The sequence below is a fragment of the Rhincodon typus genome, chromosome 35 (genome assembly GCF_021869965.1).
Source record: "Rhincodon typus isolate 14 chromosome 35, sRhiTyp1.1, whole genome shotgun sequence".
Classification (NCBI taxonomy): domain Eukaryota; kingdom Metazoa; phylum Chordata; class Chondrichthyes; order Orectolobiformes; family Rhincodontidae; genus Rhincodon; species Rhincodon typus.
Window position 1 is genome coordinate 4,566,195 of NC_063366.1, and position 23,252 is coordinate 4,589,446.

The 23,252-nt window shown below is 42.6% G+C and overlaps 1 protein-coding gene across 1 annotated transcript; it reads right to left on the reverse strand.

The window, feature by feature from the left end:
* Positions 1 to 9,116: 9,116 nt before the first annotated feature.
* LOC109936037 (gastrula zinc finger protein XlCGF71.1-like) lies at positions 9,117 to 19,964 on the reverse strand. The gene is made up of 2 exons (XM_048616844.1): positions 19,924 to 19,964; positions 9,117 to 11,819 (listed from the first exon to the last, which is right to left on the reverse strand). Exon 2 carries the CDS (start codon positions 11,141 to 11,143, stop codon positions 10,442 to 10,444), a length of 702 nt encoding a protein of 233 aa, XP_048472801.1. The 5' UTR covers positions 11,144 to 11,819; positions 19,924 to 19,964; the 3' UTR covers positions 9,117 to 10,441.
* Positions 19,965 to 23,252: the final 3,288 nt, after the last annotated feature.

Sequence of the window (23,252 nt, forward strand, 5' to 3'; positions counted from 1 at the left end):
CAAAAGTGGGATGTTCGCCAATGATTGCACAAGAGTACAAGAGCAAAGAGGTGATGTTAAACTTTTACAAGAAAACTGTTAGAGCTCAGCTGGACAACTGTGTACAGTGTGGGGCTACACTACAGGAAAGATGCAAATGGAGATACTGCAGAAGCAATTTACAAGAATGGCTCCAGGAATGAGAAACTTCAGCTGTGAGGTTAAATTGAAGAAATTGGGTCTCTCTGGAGAGAAGAAAGCTGAAAGGAGATCTGATTGAGGTTTACAAAATCATGAGCAGACTGGATAGGGAGAAGGTGTTTCCGCTTCTAAAACAAACAAGAATGAGAGGGCATGGATATAAAGTGGTGTGTAAACAAAGCACAGGTGATGTGAGGAAAAACCTTTTCACACAGCAACTTGTTAGGTAATGGAATGTACTGCCTGGAAATGTGGTGGAGGCAGGTTCAGTTGAGGCACTCAAGAGCATTGCATATTTTTGGATAGTAATGGTGTGCAGAGAGCTGGAACAGGTATGACAGGCTGAATGACCTCCACCTGCTCCATAATAATTCTGTGATTCTGTGAAGCGAGTACAGACATAAGAAGACAAAAGAGATGAATATGTGGCTGAAAAGACCGCGCAGGAGGGAGGTGGAAGACTGAGACTGTCTATGGGGAAGATGGCATCTGTACAAGCCAGACAATTTACACCTGAACAGAGCTGGGACTGAGTTCTTTGTGGGATGATTTGCTTGTGCTTTTGGGAAGGCTTTAAGGAAACTCCGCAGGAGTGTGGGATCCAAGGGAGAGGATAATGCCAGGATTCAACTAGCATTAGCATAAAGCATAGCAAGTTAATCGATGAAATTAGAGTAAGGAATGAAGAAATTGAGTCTAAATCAGGTTACTGTGCATTTATCTGAATGCACAGTGTTAGGACTTTCCAATGACATGCGCTCATGCAGGCTGATAGAAGACAAAGTTGTTTATTTAAGCAAATGGATACTACAAGCACTTGCAACTAATACAGAACACTACCCATTAAGACACGAGGTGATCAGTCTCAGTTTCAGAGTTCTTGTTCTGTCGCTGGATCCCTGACCCAGGACCCTTCCACGAGTGTTGGTCCTAGTTCTCACTATGAAGTGACTTCTTGGTTGTCGAGTTAAATTTTATTTCCAAGATCCACTCTCAATATTCACTCATCTTCAATGGACATGTTTTTACACGATTCTGTTGCCAACACCTCTCAGATGTTTTCAAGACAAGTTCCTGCACTCCATCATTCTGCAATTTCCTCATGCTGAAGTTTCAGCATATTCCATTCTTAAAGCACAGTTCCTGCTTCTTACAGACTCAGCCCAGTTTGACCATTTTACCCATAGTTCTTACACTTGGTTGAATTATTGTCCACAAAGAAAGGTTAGGGAGTTACATTCACAGATTCCTATGTGTAAATATGACCTGGCCCAAGCAAAGGCATGACTAAGTGCTAAATATTCCTGACTACATGATACAAAGATAGAATAGGAAGGAAAGGAGGAGGGGTGAGATAGTTTTGGTCTGGAATATATTGCAGTGATGGAGAAAGACAATGTTTAGACAATTCAAGGACAGAATCAATTTAGTGAGATGCAAGGAACAACATGGCTACAATTGCATTGCTAGAAGTAACCTACAAACCACCAAAATAGTGGCAACAATATAGAGGAAGAGATCTGCAGGCAAATTTCAGGGAGATATTAAATTATGGTGTAGTTATAATGGGAGACTTCAATTACCCAAATAATAGACCTGAATGCTTGTAGTGTAGGGAGCGGTGAAGCAAGTGTTTCTAGATTATGTTCAGGACAGCTTCCTGCAGCAGTATGTACAAACAACAAGAAAATATGTATTATTGAACATGGCCCTGAGAAACAAGGTGGGCTAAGTGGATCAAGTGTCAGTAGGGGAACATCTAGGAAAAACTGATCATTGTATCATAACACAAAAGATAACTATGTAAAATTAAAGTGCATGGGATTGGGATAGTGTATTGAGATGGATGGAAAATTCGTTATCAGACAGGAAACAAAGAGTAGGAATAAATGGATCTTTCTCTGAATGGCAGGCACTGACAGGTTGGGTACCAGAGAGATGGCATGAGGGCTCCAGCTTCACATTATATGTTAATGATTTAGATGAGGGAACTAATTGTAATATCTCAAAATTTGCAAATGACACAAAGCTGGGTGGAAGGGTGAGCTGTGGAGAGGATGTAAAGATGTTGCAGTGTGGTTTAGACAGGTTGAGTGGGTAGGAAAATGCATGGCAGTTGTAGTATAATTTAGATAAATGTGAAGCTATCTCTTTGGTAGCAAAAATAGGAAAGCAGAATATTACTTGAATGACTGTAAATTGAGAGAGGGGAATGTTCAATGAGACCTGGATGTCCTCGTGCACCAGTTGCTGAAAGTAAGCACGCAGGGCAGCAGGCAGTAAAGAAGGCAAACTGAATGTTGGCCTTCACAGCGAGAAGATTTGAGTACAGAAACAAGGATGTCATTCTGTAATTAAATAGAGCATTTAGCGGCTAAAGCTGGGATATTGTGTGCAGTTTTGATCTCCTTACCTGAGGAAGGATGATCTTGCAATAGAGGGAGTCCAACAACGGTTTATCAAATTGATTCCTGGGATGGCAGGACTGATGTATGCAGAGAGATTGAGACAGTTAGGATTGTATTCACTAGAGTTTAGGAGAATGAGGGGTGATCTCATAGAAATCTATAAAATTCTAACAGGATTAGACAGATTAGATGCAGGAAGGTTGTTCCCGATGGTAGGGGAGCCCAGAACCAGGGGATATAGTTTAAAAAAAGTTTATCTTTTTGGACACCAGAGAGTGGTGAGTCTGTGGAATTCACTATACAGAAGGTGGTTGAGACCAAAGCATTATGCGATTTTAAGAAGGAGGTAGGTATATCTCTTGTGGCTAAAGGGATACAGGATGGGGTGGGGGTAGTGGGCTTAGGATATTGAGCTGGATCATCAGTCGTGATAATATTGAATGACAGAGCCTGCTTGAAGGGTCGAAGGGGCTACTCCTGTTCCGATCCTCAGTGTTTCTGTTTAAGGTTCAGGATGATGGTGGAGAATGACAGAACAACAAACCAGAGTGAGAGAAAAAAAATCAATTGGCAGGGAGCAGACTTCAATGAGGCAACAACAGAGCTTTTCAAAATACACTGGAATGAGAAGTTGGTGGGAAAAACAGGACTTAGTAATGGGCTACACTCAAAAAGATGATTTGGGTCCAGTTAAGGGAAAAGGAGGACAAACAAATCCAGAGTTCTGGATGATGAAGGAGATAGAAATAAGATAAAGAAGAAAAGGTTTGTTTATGGCAGGTATCAGGTAGAGGATAAATAAAATATAATAAAGTTAAAGATTTTAAAAGTATACCAAGTTCCCCAATTTACCTGACATTCAGACCTGATTGACAGAAAGTATGGACCAGGTTTCTATACTGATCAAGAATTACTACTGATTACAAGTAATTTGACGCTAGCTTAAGGTAACAGTTATAAACCATCGGCATACAGCACTATTAACTGAAAACCTGATCCCTTTATAAACTCCTTCTTACACAAACTCAAGCAAGGTAAAATAGGATATGGACAGAGGGGAAAACCTAGAAAGGTATTTCAGTACAATCAGTTCTGCTATATTCGCTTTAACGCGATTGAAGAATTTAGACCACTATTTGTAGGACGCGAACTCAATTCCGGCCCCATTAGTTTAAGTGGCATGGCTATTGCACGATTTTCTTATAATGCGAGATCACACGAGAACAGAACTATCGCGTTATATCAGAATTGACTGTAGCTTTTGTTTCCAGGTTCTGGATCATCATGACTCTTCTACTGGCCAGGCTGTTCCTTCAGTCAGCTTTCTCTGGTTACTCCCATTAATTGATAGGATACATAAGGTGGCAGTTTACTTTTGTCTCTTGTGTCATCAGTTAAAAGTCACAGCTTATGACGACAGTTGCAGGGAAGACAAACTGGTTTTCTTCAGTTTTATGGTGTTTTTACTGCTGAAAACAAGAGAGACTGCTCCCAAGCTGGGGAAGAATTGAATACATTTTTTTTCTTTCTCTGTCTATAACCTGTTCCAAACTTCAAGATGCTCAGTTACCTGAGGACCAATCGTACAGTTTTTATGCAGACAAAAATACCTCTTATTTATAACTAATCACAAGTCCACACATCAATGTCTTGTCAGCAGAAGGTGCACCTGTGTACCCCCTTGGCTGTAAATGATCTGCAAGTCAAGCTTGAATTGGTACTTTTTTACACAATGGTGTCAGGGTACTGACGTTTCAAAACTCTTTCAAACAGCCTTTTCTCAGTTCAGTCCAGAACTTAAAAAAAAAACACTTAATAAAAAGATGCATTCCTTACAAAGGCACTGTCTGAAAATGTGGTGGAGACATGTTCAATTGAAGCATTCAATAGGAACATATGAGCAGAAGAAGGCTGCTCTGCCAATCAATAAGTTCATGGCTGATCTGTCGCCTAATTCCATATGCCTGCTTTGAGCCCATATCCCTTGTTAACCTTGCTAAATAAAAATTTGTCTCTCAGATTTAAATATAACAAATAAATTAGCATTTTTAAGGAAAATTTAAGGAAGACAGCTCCAGACCTCCACTACTGTTTGCATGCAGAAGTGTTTGCTAACATACCCCCTGATATGGCCCTAATTTTTAGAACATGCCCCCTAGTTCTAGAATAGAATCCCCAAACAGTGGAAATTGTTTATCTACCCTGACTTCCCCATTAATATCCACAGCTTTGCCCATTCATCTAAACTATCAATATCCTGTTGCAATTTCATGTTGTCATCTATGCTGCCCAATTTTGTGTCTTCAATTTGATCACCCCTCAACCTCCTAAACCTACAGAATAAAGGCCTAATTTGTCTAATCTTTCCTCATAACTTAACCCCCTCAACCAGTTTCCTATACATGTCAGTAATTTGCCCTCAATTCCATCGGCTTCCACCTTAATTAACGGTATCATTCTTTGTATACCTCATTGAACTCCCTCCAGAGCCAAAATATGCTTCCGAAGTATGGTATCCAGATCTGCTCAGAGTACTCTAAGAGGGTTCCAACTGGGGTTTTGTAAAACTGCAGCATAACATCTGTATCCCTATCCTCTAAACTTTTAGATATAAGGGCCAGCAATCCATTAGCCTTCTTGATTTTTTTTTGTACTTGTTTGAGACATTTTAAAGAGCTATGCACCCAAACCCCCAAATCTCATTGGACATCCATTTTTAACTTTTGTATTTAACTTTGTGCCTTCTGAAAATACTCTGATCTACCCTTTTTCAGTCCAAAATGAATAACCTCACACTTGTGCATATTAAAATCCGTCTGCCACAGCTTTGCCCATTCATCTAACCTATCAATATCCTGTTGCAATTTTATGTTGTTGCCTACGCTGTTTACAATGCTGCCCAATTTTGTGTCTTTAGCAAATCTGGATATTTGACTTTTTATGACATTATCCAAGTCATTAGTGAATATTATGATTAATTGAGGTGAACACAGATCTCTGCAGGACACCACTAGTCACGTCCTGCCAATTTGAGTACTTACTCTTTATTCCAACTGTTTCCTGCCACTCAGCCAATTTCCTATCCACGTCAGTAATTTGCCCTCAATTCCATAGGCTTCCACTTTAACTAACAGTCACTTACATGAGAGTTTATCAAAAGCCTCTGGAAGTCTATGGAAACAACATCCATCAGCTTGCCTCTGTCCACCACCTTTGTCACCTCTTCAAAAAACTATGAGGTTTGTCAGGCATGATCTACTCTTCGTGAATCCATGTTGACTCTCCATGACCGACTGAAATTTTTCAAGGTTATCTTGAGTATAGTCTCTAATAATTTTCACAGCACAAATCTCAGGCTAATTGGTCTGTAATTCCCTAGTTTTCATCTGTTACCCTTCTTAAAGAGCAGGAGAGACATGTGCAAATTTCAAATCTAAGGTACAACTCCTGATTACAGGGAACTCTGAAAGATTATGGTTGGAGCATTGCCAATGCACTCTCCTACCTCCTTTAACACCTGTGGATGGAAATCATCAGGTCCTGGGAACTATTTACAAGATGCACTGCAGAAAAGCCACTGGATTATTATATGGATAAAATTGTGCAAGGTTATGAGAAAAAAATCAGGAGTTTGGCACTAGATAATGATGCTCATTTGACGAGCTAGTACAGGCACATGGGCTGAATGGCCACCTGCATTGTAACACAAGTGTGATTCTGTGATTTGATGCAGGTAAACCCACAATGCTGTTAGAGATGGAGTTCCAGGGTTTTGAACCAGCAACACTTAAGGAACAATTGATATATTTCCAAGTCAGGATGGTGAGTGGCTTGAGTTTGGAGAACTTGGAGGTGGTGGTGCTCCCATATATCTACAATACTTGCCCTTCTAGATGGTTGTGGCCATTTGTTTGGAAGGTGCTGTCTATAGAGACTTAGCCAATTTCTGCAGTAAACAATACATATATTGCTGACACTACTACTGAGCATCGATGATGATGGAAATTAATGTTTGCTGATGTGGTGCCAATCAAGTGACCTACTTTGGAATGGATAGTGCCAAGTTTCTAGAGCGTTGTTGGAGCTGCACTTATCCAGGCAAGTGGGAAGTGTTCCATCACACTCCTGACTTGTGCGATGTGGATGGTAGACAGGCTTTGGGAGTCAAAAGATGTGTTATTTGCTGCATGATTCTCAATCTCTGACCTGCTTTTGTAGCCACAGTACGCATAGTGAGGCCAGTTCAGTTTCTGGTCAACGTAACTGCTAGAATGTTGATAGTGGGGAATTCAGTGATGGTAATGTCATTGAATGTCAAGGGGTGGGGGGGTTGCTGCTTCGATTCCTTCTCTTTGAAGATGGACATTGCCTAGCACATGAGTAGCATGAATGTCATGTGCCACTTGTTAGTGTTTCACCAGGCTTGATCACTGTGTAAAGCCCCTGTTACACATCTCACATACAAATGGTTTTTTTCCCAGTATGAATATGCAGGTGGCTCACAAGTGTCAATGACTTTGCAAAATCTCGCTCACAGACATCACACTTGAATTGTCTCCCTTTCATGGAAATGCCTTTAATAGTGTTTGGAAGGGGATTTCTGAAGCCTAAGGAGCCCTCTTTACACAATTCACTGTTGAACAATCTCTCACCAATGAGAATGAGTCAGTGGTTCATGAGGCTTGATGAATGATTGAGGGTCTGTCCACACTTGGAGTCACTCACACTTCTTCCCAGCCTCACCCTGACCGATCACCCACAGCTGAACCTTCAGAAAGGTTGGTTCTGATGGAAGGCTCCACACCACTCACCAGTTTCAGATCTGATGATATGTCCAAGTTTTCCTGACCCGACTGATTTCCACCTGATGGTTTCACTGCCCAACCTTCTCTGTGTTCAGCAATGCTGTGAAGGGACTGGATGTCTTCCCACAGTTGTGCAGTTGTTTATTGAGTGATGGTCAGGATCTATCTGTAGTGTCTATCCTCTCTGTACTCTATTGTAGTGACCAGAAACATGATCTCCTCCAAAGCCTTCTCCTCCTTTGCTGAAGGGGCTGACTCCTCAGTTACAGACTGTTCCACAGTAATTGCCAGTCTGATTTTCTTCTGTGTGGGAGGGGATCAGACACAAGTCCTTTATTTTTCCTCACTTGACTCACATGCCCTCTATTTCCAGCAGGGAGACTGGATAGTGACCAGGAGCAGATAATATGGAGACCCAGGGTGGCATGGAGACCCAGGGTGGCACGGTGGTTCAGTGGTTAGCACTGTTGCCTCACAATGCCAGAGACACGGGTTTGATTCCAGACTTGGGTCACTGTGGCATTTGTACGTTCTCCCCATGTCTGCGTGGGTTTGCACCAGGTGCATCGGTTCCTCCCACAGTCCAAAGATGTGCAGGTTAGATGGATTGGCCATGCTAAATTGCCCCAGTGGTGTCCAGGTATGTGCAGGCGAGATGGGTTAGCTATGCTAAATGCTAGGTTATGGGAATAGGGGCGGGCACTGGATCCATTTGGATCCTCTTTTGAGGGTTGGTGCAGATGGCCTCTTTCTATTCTGTAGGGATTCTGTGATATTTCTTTCCTCTACTCAGACCACCATTTTACCTAACATTGTGAGGGCAACAGGAAAGACAGTTGGATGGATGAACAATGAGCTTGACTTGTGTTGCCTTGAATGAGTTTTCCACTGAGATTTTCAGATTCATGATTCAGATTCAGAACTGGGAAAAGAGGGGGCTCCAGGCACAGTGCATCTAGTGGTGGGAGGGTACACTGCAGCAAAGTCTCATTGAGGAATAACAGGGATTTTCAGATGATCAATGGTTGTCCGACCCACTTTTCTCCATCAGTTTCACTTTTCCTTACCTCAGAGACTTTACCACCTTTCACAGTTTCAGGAACCCAGACACAAAGGCAACACTGACACGTGCAGTCTAACTAGTTACCATTTTAAATCAAATCAAACTTTCAGGCTGCCTATTTATACAGGAAATAGTATTCTGTAAATAACCTTGGAGCAGAACTACAAGAAAACTGTTATAAGTCATCATTGACTCTGGGTTTGTTTTACTCTTGTGTGTGAGTCAGACAAGTTGTATGTTCACATCTCACTCCAGAGACTTGAACACTGAGGCTGCACTGAGGGAGTCCTGCACTGACAGATACCATTTTTCAGTTCGGTTAAAGCAAAGGTGTTGTTATCTGCTTAAATGCATGTAAAAGATCCCAATGACTTAATGTTGTAGAAGAGCAGGGCAGAGAGTAATGTGGGTCCTATAAACAATGTCAATAAAAGAGATTATCTGATAATTATCACACTGCTTTCAGATACCCTGAAACCCGAAAAGGTGGTGCACACACAAGTCACACTTCCTTGGGAAAATGTAATGCCTTCTGTGAACTGAAAATAATTAACCCATTGATGGAGAAGGTATCCCAGCTCACAGAGACATTGATCAGTATATTTACAGGACACTTACAGTAGAATCCTGAGTATTTCACTATGCTGACAAGTCATGTCATTAGGGATAGATAAAGAAATTAATTTATTGGGAGTTATGAATCTATATCAAAGATTGCCAAAACACAAACAACCCAATAGTCAGCTTACATCAGACTTTGAACAAATCAAAATGACATATCACACCATTATTACACCAAGATATCATAGGCTGAAGGAACTCAGGTCTGTAGAGACTCACCCCCGCTCCCTCTTTCCCCGACAAATAACCTGATCTCAGTGTGTCACACAGGAATACAGTGGAGTTGCTTCACAATGTTTTGAATGTGATTTCAAACAATGCTCTATTCATTCAGACACACTCAACAAGGGCTGAAAGTGCTATCCGACAGTCATTATCAAGGTTTCAATATAATCCACGTCCTACAGCAGATTTTTACATAGATATAAAGAACAAAGAACAATGCAGCACAGGAACAGGCCCTCCAAGCCTGCACCTACACATTTTGCCCTTCCATACTAAAACTGTCTTCACCTACAGGACGCATATCCCTCCATTCCCTTCCTATTCATGTATTCGTCCAGGTGCTTCTTGATGCTTCTATTGTGTCTGCTTCCACCACCTCCTCCAGCAGCGCGTTCCAGGCATTCACCACCCTTTGTGTGAAAAACTTGCCTTGCACATCTCTTAAACTTCTCCCCCAACTGCATTGTGTTGAACCTGTGTCCCCTAGTAATTGGCCCCTCCACCGTGGGAAAAAGCCTCATACTTTTCACTCTATCCATGCCGCTCACAATCTTATAAACTTGTATCAGGGGTGCCCGCCTGCATTCCAGTGGAAACAAACCCAGTCTACCCAACCTTGCTTCATAGCTAAAATTGCCCAGGGCAGGTAACATCCTGATAAACATATATCAACACTGAAATGAAAACCCAGTCTTTCTCATGCAATTTTTGATCACACCAATTGTTAATCATAATTCAGTCAAGGTTCATTCATTACATTTACAGTCACCTGTTTCATTGATATTAAAATGGCTTTCTTGATGTGGTTAGTAAATGACATGAACGAAGTATGGAACTGGTTGTTGGACTAAAATCTAATACCTCCAGGCCTACACATCACACTGGAAGGGTTTGTCTCCCATAATGGTTCACTGATGTTCCAGGAGGTCTGGCAACTGTGTGAAAGCTTTTCTCTAGAATTTAAACTGAGAGGGTTACTCCATTTGTGAGTGTGTTGATGGATCCGGAGATACAAAGTGACTGTGTGAAAACCTTGTCATACACTTCACACCCAAATGGTTTCTCTCTGTGGATGCGCTGGTACATTCGGAGATCAGGAGAGTGGGTGAAAGTCTTGTCATAATATTGAATATGAACAATTACTCCGTTGTGTGGATTCTCTTGTGTCGCAGGAAGCCCAATGATGTTAAGAATGACTTGTAACAAACCTCACACTGGAATGGTTTCTCCCTTGTGTGAATACGTTCATGTTTGCGGAGATCTGATGAATGTGAGAATGATTTCTCACAAACATCGCACGTAAATGGTCTCTCCCCCGTGTGTATCCTCTGATGGACCCGGAGCTGCGTTGACTGTGTAAATGATTTGTTGCATGTCTTACACTTGAATGGTTTCTCCCCTGTGTGAATGCGTTGGTGTACACGGAGATTTAACAATGTTGAGAACGAATTCTTACACATTAAGCACCTGAATGGTTTCTCCCCTGTATGAATGCGTTCATGTTTACGGAGATCAGACACTGAAGAAAATGATCTGTCACACACCTCACATGTGAATGGTTTCTCCCCAGTGTGAATACGTTGGTGTTTACGGAGATCTGATGGTGATAAGAACAATTTGTTGCACTGCTCACACCTGAATGGTTTCTCCCCTGTGTGAACATGTTGGTGTGCGCGGAGGTGTGATAATGTATAGAATGATTTGTCACACCCATCACATGTGAATGGTTTCTCTGCTGCATGAATGCGTTGGTGTGCACGGAGGTATTGTAATGTCAAGAGTGATTTATCGCACACCTCACATGTAAATGGTTTATCTCCTATGTGAACACGTTGGTGCATATGGAGGTTTGTTAATGTTGAGAGTGATTTGTTGCACACCTCACATGTGAATGGTTTCTCCACTATGTGAATGGACCGGTGTTTTACCAGGCCTGATACTTGTGCAAAGCCCTTTTTGCACACCTCACATTCAAACGGCTTCTCTCCTGTGTGGACACGTCGATGAGTTTCAAATTTGGATGGATGTGCGAGGCTCGATCACACACCTCACACTTAATTGGTTTATCTCCCATGTAGCCGCTCTTGCGTTAACAGATGCACCTTGAGAGACAGGATACCTTAAAGAGCTCTGCTCACATACCTCACACTTGAATGGCTTCTTCCCTGTAGGAATGAGTCAGCGGTTCACGAGTCTTGATGAATGATTGAAGCTCGCACCACACTGGGAGAAACTCACACTTCTTCCAAGTTTCACTCTGACCAATCACCTGCAGGCGAACCTTCAGAAAGGCTGGTTCCAATGGAACCACTGACCAATTTCAGATCTGATGATATGTCAAAGCTCCCCTGACTCGACCGATTTCCAGATGATGGTTTCACTGCCGAACCTTCTCTGTGTTGAGCAATGCTGTGAAGGGACTGGATGTCTTCCCACAGTTGTGCAGTTGTTTCTTTGGTGATGGTCAGGATCTATCTGAGATGTCTGTATTCTCTGGTGTTGTACAGTGCAATCCTTCTGTAAAACAGGGAAAGGAAACTTTGATGCCTGTAATTCTTACTCCTCAACTGATTAAGTGAACTCCTCAGTGTTTTTTTGTTTATATTTGCACAGCCAACATTTACTGCCCATTCCTAATTGCATTGAGAAGGGTGTAGTGATCCACCTTCTTGAAATGCTGAAGTCAATGTGGATTATGTCTGCCTTTCATGCTGCTGAGGTGCTGGGGTAGGAAGTGGGTTAGGGCTGTTCAAGGATATTGACCCAGTGACAATGAAGCAATACTAATATAGTCCTAATTCAAGATAGTGAATGACTTGAGGGGAACCTCAAAGTGGTGATGTCCCATGTATCTTTTGCCCTCATCCTTCTAGAGTTGGTGGCTGTGGATTTATAAGTTGCTTTCAAAGCAGTATTGGTGGTCTGCTGCAGTGTGTCTTGCAGATCGGTCACATTGCTGCCAGTGTTTTGAGGGCGGAGAAAGTTGATGTTTAAGGTTTTGAGAAGGGGTGTCAAACTTTCTCTTCAATTAAAGACTGTTCCACAATCTGCTATTCCCCTGTGAGACAGTATCAGATGCAATTTCTTTATTTTTCCTCACTTGAATGTTCCTGTTTCCTGCGGGGATACTGGATAGTGATCAGGAGGAGACAATGTGGCAACTTTCTTGCCTCCATCAAGACATTCATCTTCCCAGGCACCATGAGGCCCATGGTTAGAATTGGGTAGAACATAAATCGGGCAGCCAAATCACCATGAGATCGTGGCAGGTTGGTGAAAACCTGGTTTATCCTTAGAGTAAGCATTCAACGTTTCAAAAATCAAAGAGATATGTTTATTCAATGGAGACTTTAAAATTTCTCCACTTGTTTTCCTAAGCTATTTGAAGAAAGCATACTGAGCAGAAAGAAGTGCTAGAAGCTGAGGAAAATACTGCTTTGGTGTGGCTGCTAAAGGGTTTATCCTGGGAAATTAGATACACTGCACTCACTTAGACTGCAAATCCCAAGTTCAGCTATCAGCCACAGCAACTGGGCAAAACTGTCAAAAACCTTTTGGAAAGGCTGAGGCCTTCAGGTAATGTCTTTTAAAATGGCATTTGATGGTCCTGTGCCTTTCAGAGAGATCTGTTCGGCGCTGTTTCTCTTGCAGAGGGGATTGTCGCAGTGGTACTGGAATGTCTCCTTCAGGCAGACAATTGGTAAACAGAGTTCTCCCTGGGTGTTTTGTTTTAAAATGAGTCAAAAGAATCATGAGTGAGCAGGATCAGGACTCACATAGACCCAGGGAGGATTTTAATTTTGCCTTCTGCAAACTGCTGAGCTAAAAACTTGAGTTCTCTGCTGCTAGAGTCTTAGACAGCGAAGCTTCCTCCGAAAAATCAAAATGTCCATAGAATTACAGTGAGAAACGGGTTATTTGTCCAAATGGTCCATTTAGTGTTTATGCTTCAATTGAACCTCCACTCACCCCAATTCCTCTCAGCCTATCAGCATATCTTTCTGTTCCTTTCTCCCTCATCTGTTTATCTAGTTTCCCTTTCAAGACATCTCTGCTGTTCACCTCAACCACTCCATGTTGTGAATGTGAATTTAATTCATTTTGGAATTTGTGAAATAGAATCAAAGTAAAAACATGAAAACATTCAGCTTGGGATAAAAATCTGACTATTATCCCTCAGGGAAGAGAACCCATTACAAATGTCTGGTCTGTTCTGTATGTGACTCCAGTCTCACAACATGATTGACACCAAACTGCCTTCTGAAGTGGCGAGCAAAAAATGATAACCAATCACATCAAAGTTTATTAGTAAGAGAAAACTTGGAGATAGCGGGACAATCCTGACATTGTGTCAGAATAAGATGAAGGTGATCTCAGTATAGATTTTGCTGGGAAGTTTCTCTTAACAAGGTCTGAGGACAAGTCTCCAAGTGAGGAGAGCTGCCCCTCGTTCTGGTCAAGTAGAAGTGATACTCACCAAATCATATCAATCTGGAAATATCCCACAGTCCTCCATCACCATCCCTGGGAATCCCATTAGCAGGTGGGGAAGTACTCAATATTGACTCCATTGACTCTCACTGGTTAAGGTCAAACAAGTTCTAGGCAACTACCATTTCCCTCCCAACTGATCAATGAGTAATCTATCATCACGAGGGAAACAGACATATAGGGAATAGGGAAATGGACAGATCCCAAAACTGGGTGTCCATGAGGTACAGTGAGCCATCAGCAGCAGCAGGATTGTATTCCACCAAAATCTCAACAGCCCTCATTCCATGGTTATCATCAAACCAGTGGATAGACATGTCAGAAGCAACACTGAGGATACTTTAGAGTCCAGGTTTGAACCTAACAAATGTACTACAGAAACATATATGTGAGCTAAACGCCAAGAGCAGCATAAGAACATAAGAACTAGGAGCAGGAGTAGGCCATCTGGCCCCTCAAGCCTGCCCCACCATTTAATAAGATCATGGCTGATCTTTTTGAGACTCAGCTCCACTTACCCACCCACTCACCATAACCCTTAATTCCTTTAGTGTTCAAAAATTTATCTAGCCTTGCCTTAAAAACTTTCAGCAAGGTAGCTTCAACTGCTTCACTGGGCAGGGAATTCCACAGATCCACAACCCTTTGGGTGAAGAAGTTCCTCCTGACCTCAGTCCTACATCTGCTTCCCTTTATTTTGAGGCGATGCCCTCTAGTCCTAGTTTCACCTGCTAGCGGAGACAACCTCCCTGCCTCCACCTTATCTATTCCCTTCATAATCTTATATGTTTCTATAAGATCTCCCCTCATTCTGCTGAATTCCAATGAGTATAATCCCAGTCTACTCAGTCTCTCCTCATAATCAGCATGGTGGCACAGTAGTTAGCACTGCTGCCTCACAGTGCCAGGGACCCGGGTTCGATTCCAGCCTTGGGTGACTGTCTGTGTGGAGTTTGCACATTCTCCCTGTGTCTGCATGGGTTTGCTCCGGTTTCCTCCCACAGTCCAAAGATGTGCAGGTTAGGTGGATTGGCCATGCTAAATTGCCTGTAGTGTTCAGGGAGGTGTAGATTAAGTGGGTTATAGGGGGATGGGTCTGGGTAGGATGCTCTGAGGTTTGGTGTGGACTTGTTGGGCTGAAGGGCCTGTTTCCACACTGTAGGGATTCTATAATCCAACCCTCTCAACTCTGGAATCAACCAAGTGAATCTCCTCTGCACCCCCTCCAGTGCTAGTATATCTCTTCTCAAGTAAGGAGACCAAAACTGCACACAGTACTCCAGGTGTGGCCTCACCAGGACCCTATACAGCTGCAGCATAGCCTCCCTGTTTTTAAACTCCATCCCTCTAGCAATGGCAGACAAAATTCCATTTGCCTTTTTAATTACCTGCTGCACCTGCAATCCTACTTTTAGCGATTCATGCACAAGGACACTCAAGTCCCTCTGCACAGCAGCGGGCTGCGATTTTTTACCATTTAAAACATAGTCCATTTTCCTGTTATTCCTACCAAAATGGATGACCTCACACTTATCAACATTGTACTCCATCTGCCAGACCTTTGCCCACTCACTTAGACTATCTATATCCCTCTGCAGACTTTCAGTGTCTTCTGCACACTTGGCTCTACCACTCACCTTCGTGTCATCTGCAAATTTTGACACACCACACTTAGTCCCCAACTCCAAATCATCTATGTAAATTGTAAACAATTGCGGTCCCAACACTGATCCCTGAGGCACATCACTAGCCACTGACCGCCAACCAGAAAAACACCCATTTACCCCTACTCCTTGCTTCCTACTGGTCAACCAATCCTCTGTCCATGCCAATACATTACCTGTAATATCGTGGAACTTTATCTTATGTAGCAGCCTTTGGTGTGGCACCTTGTCAAATGCTTTCTGGAAATCCAGATACACCACATCCACAGGTTCCCCATTGTCCACCATGCAAGTAATGTCCTCAAAGAATTCACCAAATTAGTTAAACATGACCTACCCTTCATGAACCCATGCTGGGTGTTTCCAATGGGATAATTTATATCTAGATGTCTTGTTATTTCTTCCTTAATGGTAGATTCAAGCATTTTCCCCACTACCAAAGTTAAGCTAACTGGCCTATAGTTACCTGCTTTTTGTCTACTTCCTTTTTTAAACAGTGGCGTCACATTGGCTGTTTTCCAATCTGCGGGAACCACCCCAGAGTCCAGTGAATTTTGGTAAATAATTACTAGTGCATTTGCTATTTCCCCCATCACCTCTTTCAGTACCCTGGGATGCATTTCATCAGGGCCAGGAGACTTGTCTAACTTTAGCCCCATTAGCTTGCCCAGCACTGCCTCCTTAGTGATAATGATAGTTTCTAGGTCCTCGCCTGCTATAACCTTCTTGCCATTAGTTTTCGGCATGTTATTTGTGTCTTCTACTGTGAAGACCAACACGAAATAACTGTTTAATGTCTCGGCTATTTCCTCATTCCCAGTTATTAAATTGGCTTTCTCATCCTCTGAAGGACCAATGTTTACCTTCGCCACTCTTTTACGATTTACATATTTATAGAAACTTTTGCTGCCTGTTTTTATATTCTGAGCTAGTTTACTCTCATAATCTATCTTACTTTTCTTTATAACTTTTTTTGTGGCTTTCTGTTGGCCTTTAAAGATTTCCCAGTCTACTAGTTTCCCACTACTCTTTGCTTTTTTTGTATGTTTTTTTTTCAATCTGATACTTTCCTTTATTTCGTTAGACATCCATGACTGGCTCTCTCTTTTCCTACAGCTCTTCCTTATCACTGGAATATACTTCTGCTGAGCACTGTGAAAAATCATTTTGAAAGTCCTCCACTGTTCCTCAATTGACCCACCATAAAGTTTTTGCTCCCACTCTACCTTAGCTAACTCCTCCCTCATTCCTTCATAGTCTCCTTTGCTTAAGCACAGGACATAGGTACTGGATTTAACCTTCTCACGCTCCATCTGTATTTTAAATTCGATCATACTGTGATTGCTCCTTCCAAGAGGATCCCTAACTGTGAGATCATTAATTATTCCTGTCTCATTACACAGGACTAGATCTAGGATAGCTTGCTCCCTCGTAGGTTCCATTACATATTGTTCGAGGAAATTATCGCGGATGCATTCTATGAACCCCTCCTCAAGGCTGCCATGACCGACCTGGTTTGACCAATCGATATGTAGATTAAAATCCCCCATGATAATTGCTGTACCATTTTTACATGCATTAGCTATTTCTATGTTTATTGCCTGCCCCACCACGATGTCATTATTTGGTGGCCTATAGACCACACCTAGCAGTGACTTCTTCTCCCTGCTATTCCTAATTTCCACCCAAATGGATTCAATGTTTTGTTCAGTCGAACCTATATCATCTCTCAGTACCGCCCTGATATCATCCTTAAAAATCAGAGCAACACCACCTCCCTTACCTTCCTGTCTGTCCTTCCGAACAGTTTGATACCCCTGGATATTTAACTCCCAGTCATGACCATCCTGTAACCATGTCTCTGTAATGGCCACTAAATCATACCCATTTGCCATGATTTGCGCCATCAACTCATCCACCTTGTTTCAAAAGCTCCGAGCATTCAGATAAAGTGCCCTTATGCCAGTTTTTGCACCTTCTTTTTGGGTCCTATTACCTCCATTACTAACAGCTCTTGAGTTCTTCCCTTTAACTTTTTTCCTAATTTTCAATGGAGTTGAAGCTTCCTCGTCACCTGCTAATCTGCTGCTTTGCCTTACATTAATTGTTATTCTCCCTCTACGCTCACTACTCCCTTCCCCCCTACTTACTAGTTTAAAGTCCTATTAACCACCCTATTTACCCTTTCGGTCAGAACACTGGACTCGTCCCTGTTCAGGTGGAGTCCATCCCAGCGATATAGATCCCTCCTGTCCCAGAACTGATGCCAGTGCCCCATGAAAAGGAAACCCTCTTTCCCACACCACTCTTTTAGCCACGTGTTTACTTCCCTGATCCTCGCCTCCCTAAGCCAATTTGCACGTGGCTCGGGCAGCAATCCAGAGATTATGACCCTTGAAGACCTGTTTTTTAATTTTGTTCCTAGCTTTTCATAATCCCAAAACAGGTCTTTTTTCCTAGTCCTGCCTATGTTGTTGGTACCTACGTGGACCACAACAACTGGATCCTCCCCCTCCCTCTCTAGTATCCTCTCAAGCCGGTCAGAGGTGTCTCGCACCCTGGTACCGGGCAGGCAACACACCATGCGGGATTCTCTATCCTGCTCGCAAAGGATACTGCCTATCCTCCTGATGATGGAATCCCCTAACACTACAATCTGTCTTTTTGCTCCCCTCTCTTGAATGGCGTCCTGGACCATGGTGCCATGGTCAGTTGACTCATCCTTCCTGCAGTCCTGTTCCTCATCCACGCAGGGAGCCAGTGCCTCATACCTGTGGGACAATGTCAAGGGCTGCGGCTCCTGTGTTCCTGTCTGCAGGGTCCCTCTACCTGCCTCACTTGCAGTCACACACTGCCGTCCCTGCCCGCCGATCGAATTAACATTAGTTAATCTACCAGGTGTGACTACCTCCTGGAACACACCATCCAGGTATTTCTCCCCCTCCCGGATGTGCCGCAGTGTTTGGACTTCGGATTCCAGCTCACTCCAGTTAATTCCCAAACTTATTGGGTGGAAGCTTACCTTCCCAGGCTGCCCTCGCGCTTTCTCCCGGACTCCCGCCACTGAAACAACTGAAAGGCCGCAGGTAATAAATACAGCAAAACAACCCCACAGGAACAGAACTGAGCAAAGCTACCAGTCTTGCCACATCTTGTTGAGAATTGTTGAGAGTTGAATAACAGGAGAAGGTGATCCCATGAGCAATTTCACTCATAGTCATGTTGGAGCCCAGCAAACGGGAATGAGATAAAATGTGAAAATCTCTTCCAGCAAAATATTAGAAGGATAATCAAACCCCAGCTTCCTCCTGAGGTGCTGGGAGAACCTATCACGTAGAACACACCAATTCTTGAGAAGGCCCAAGTCAGAAATGTTTTGTAAAAGTGACATTTATAAAATTATTTTAAATCATACTACTGCCTGAACAATAAACAGAGTATCTTGTACTAATCGGGTGTTGGGTGTTGTAGAAATCTGTTAGGCATCAGGTCCAGTGGTTTGGTTATCATGGGGATCATTTGGGACTTGCTCAGCAAGATGCAAAACTGTTGTAAAACAAAGAATTGTGGATGCTCGAGATCTGAAACAAAAACAAATTGCTAAAGAAACTCAGTAGCTCTGGCAGCATCTGCAATTGGAAACAGTTTTAACATTTTGAGTCCAGAGATACTTCTGTAATTGGTCCATTATTTGCCTAGTAGGTATGTTTGTTGGTTTGTTAGAGTAAACGTCTTGTAAAATCTTGTCGGGTAATCCTTAACATTGTTCAAAGGGAATTTAAATCTCTTTAGAAGTTAGCAATCTCGTTGGGATTATAACAATTCCTCAGTCAACACCATTAATGAGCAGATTATCGGTCCTTATCACAGCATTTGAGGCAGCTTGAGGTGCACACACTGGCTACTACGTTTCTAACATTACAACAGCACTTTTGGATATCTGGTGGTTGTGAATGCCTATATATAAATCCAAAACTTTCTGTGTTACCTTTTCTGAGGAGATTACAGAGTGACGGCGGTGGGAGATTTTGGAAGGATTTGAAAAGACAGGCAACATCCAGATCCCAAAACACAGAGAGAACCTACCATTCGCTGTCCAAAAAATAATAACCAGCTCCTAATACACTCAGAACTCAACAACAGGAAATCAGTAAGAATCTTCAGACACTCTGCACCTCCCAAATAATTACACCTTGCCTTCTCGTGTTCAGGAATAAACCATCAACAAAACTCAGCCTGGAAATCAGAAGGGAAATGCTTCCAATAAACACACTCAATATCCAACACACAGCTCCAGTCAAACAGTTCAGCACAAAGCACCGAGTAAACAGCTCTCTCAGCTGGATCTTCTCACACAGCATAAGGGACATTTCCACCCCTGATTACCCACAGGATAGTCAGACTGCCTGAAGATTGGTGTGGATATTATGGGATACAATTTGTATAAAACTTGTTCCTTCACTCACCATCTTCTCACTTGGTTTTTAGTCCCTATAGGAAGTGAACCAGCTCTGGAAGAGGAAGAGGAGAGAATGGGCAGAGTGGGTGGGCTATCTGATGGATGTCTCTCACAGTCAATCCAAATATTTCTGCAGCAACGAGTCTCCTGAAGCGTGGGAAACTGGTGAAGCTGATGAGAGAGAGACAAAGCAGAGGCAGGAGGAGAAGAAACATATACAAAAATAGACAGAAAGGCAGGTTGCGAAAGAATTACAGTTTACAAAGAGATATGGATAGGTTCAGTAAGTGGGCAAAGGTTGGCAAATGAGACATAATGTGACAAAATGAGAAGTTGTTCATTTTGGAGGGGAGAATAAAAGAACAGAGTATTATTTAAATGGAGGAAAACTGCAGAAATCTGCAACACAAAGGGAGTTGAAAAATGAACACAGAGAGCTAGAATTCTGGTACAGCAGGTAATTAGGGAGCCTAATGGAATGTTAGCCCTTATTTCAAGAGAGTTAGAGTATAAAGATAGGAAAATCTCACTGCAACTTTACAATGTGCTGGTGAGACCACAGCTGGACTACTGTGAGCAGTTTTGTCCCCTTTATTTAAGAAAATATATTATTTCATTGCAGGTAGTTCAGAGAAGGTTCACTCGGATGATCCTTGGTATGGGGGAATTATTTTATGGGAAAAGTTAAACAGATTGGGACTCATTGTAATTTAGAAGAATGAGAGGTGATCTCATTGAAACATACAGGCATCTTGAAAGGCTTAACATGGTAAATACTAAGAGAATGTTTTCCCTTATGGAAGAGTCTAGTATCAGAGTGCATCATCTCAGATTAAACAAGCACCAATTTACGACTGAGATGGAGAGGAATTTCTTCTCGAAGAGGGTTATATGTCTTTAGAACTCCTTGCTACAGAGTGCTGTGGAGGCAGAGTCCTTGTGTATATTTAAGGCAAAGATGGATTCTTGATCAGTCGGGAAATCAAAGGTTACAGTCAAATCAGCCATGATCCTATAGAATGGCGGAGCAGGATCAACAGGCCAAATGGCCTACTGCTGTTCTGATTTCTTATGGTTTTAGAGAAGAGACTGAGGAATGCTGTAGACCTAATACTTACAGAGCTTTTCCGTGACTCCTGATGCAGTGTTTCCAATCAAAGGTTACCTCATGATTACATCATGAGGCAGGAGATCTAAAGGTGTTGATATGAAATAAAATGCCATATCGATTTGAGAGGAAGAGTAACACTCAACTCTGGTTAGATGTGCCAATCAAAACACCATTCAAGATGTCCAGCATATCTTCAATGCAATCAAAACACCATTCAAGATGTCCAGCATATCTTCAATGCAACACCTTCCTCCACTGAAGCTAGAAGATGTCTCTTCCACAGCAAGTTCCCATTCAGTTCATGTCTGAGGTCTTTGTTGCATTCCAATGAGAAAGGATGAAGTTTAAACCTTGGATGCATTGCTCCGGACAGTGAGAGGACACAATAAGATTATGTGATGGACAATGAGAGCCATAACATTTTATTGAGTACTAAATTGAGGATGTTCTTTAGTGCTTTTCAGCAGCCTATAGGGCATCAGTGTCAATGGTACAAAGCAGTGCTGGCAAATCCTCTTGTGAATCTTGTTCAATAGAACTGAGTTGTGTGAAGTCACTTTTCTGTAATTCTTCTGATGCTGCAGAGGACAGTATCTCCTGAGTAATCTGTAGATTGTAACGTTAAATTTGCTGTGTCAGCTGAAATTAGAAAACATATCTGAGCCTGCTATTATGAAAGGTCAATCTGTTGGATGGCACATAGTCATTAGAAGGTCACTAGACATTGTCCTAGTGTATTTTTTAAACAGATAACTGTGTTTCAATTAAGTGTTGCAACTGAGTCGCTGGTGAACTGAACAAGTAATGTCAGAACAAATTACTGCAGATGTTGGAACCTGTACTGAAAATAATAAATGTTGGAGATCACAGCGGGTCAGACAGCATCCATGGAGACAGAACAAGTTAACGTTTCGAGTCTAGATGACTGTTCATCAGAGCTCAAGTGTGTTTGGAGGGGACAGCATTTATGCTATAGTTTGGGTGGGGGGGCAAGAGGTAGTGGATGCAGAGTGCTGGTGGAGAAAAAATGTTGACAGTTCAGATTAAGTGATTGGAATGTGAGAACAGCAGAACAATGTTGTGTCTCCTGCCAGACTTGAAAGGATGGTAAGTGAGATGCGGGGAGGACATGATAACAAGCTGAAAGGACATGATAACAAGCTGAAAGAAAAGGAAGAAATGTTCACAGTTTAAAGCTGTTGAACTGAATATTAAGTCCAGAAGGCTGTAAAGTGCCTGGTCTGATGAAGAGATGTTCCTCCAGTTTGCTCTGTGATTCACTAGAACACTGCAGCATGCTGAGGACATACACGGGGGCATGCAAGCAGGATGCCGTGTTAAAATGACCAGCTATGGGAATGTCAGGGTAATGCTTGCTCACAGACTGGAGGTGTTCCACAAAGCGGTCACACCTCCTTCCTGCATCCAAGGGCCTAAACAGTCTTTCCAGATGAAGCAGCATTTCATCTGTACCTCCTCCAATCTTGTGTATTGTATTTGTTGCACCCAATTGTACATTGGAGAAATGAAACGCAGACTGGTCACCACTTTGCAGAATACCTCCAGTCTGTGCACAAGCATGACCCTGACCTTCCTGTAGCTGGTCATTTTAACACAGTATCCTGCTTGCATGCCCACGTGCCTGTCCTAGGCATGCTACAGTGTTCCAGTGAATCATAGAGCAAACAGGTGGAACAACATCTCCTAGCTTTCATGCTCCTCTGATGCTGCCTGGCCTGCTGTGTTCATCCAGCTCTACACCTTGTTATCTCCTCTTCAGACTAGGCACTTTACAGCCTTCTCAATTTAAGAACACCTTTAAATTGTGAACATTTCTTCCTTTTCTTTTAGCTTGTTATCATGTCCTCCCCTTCCCCCATCCCACTTACTATCCTTTCAAGTCTGGCAGGAGACACACCACTGTTCTGCCACTCTCACATTCCGATCACTTAATCTAAACTATCAACATTTTATCTCACTCAGCACCCCTTCTGAGGAAGGGTCCCGACCAAAGCGTCAGCTTTCCTGCTCCTCTGATGCTGCCTGGCCTGCTGTGTTCCTCCAGCTCCACACTGTTATCTCAGACTCCAGCATCGGCAGTTCTTACTAACAGTTCTTACACTCACTAACCTTCCCCCCCTCCCCACAACCAAACTATAGCATAAATACTGTCCCCACCATGCGTCACTTCAGCTCTGATGAAGAGTCTAGACTTTAAACGTTAG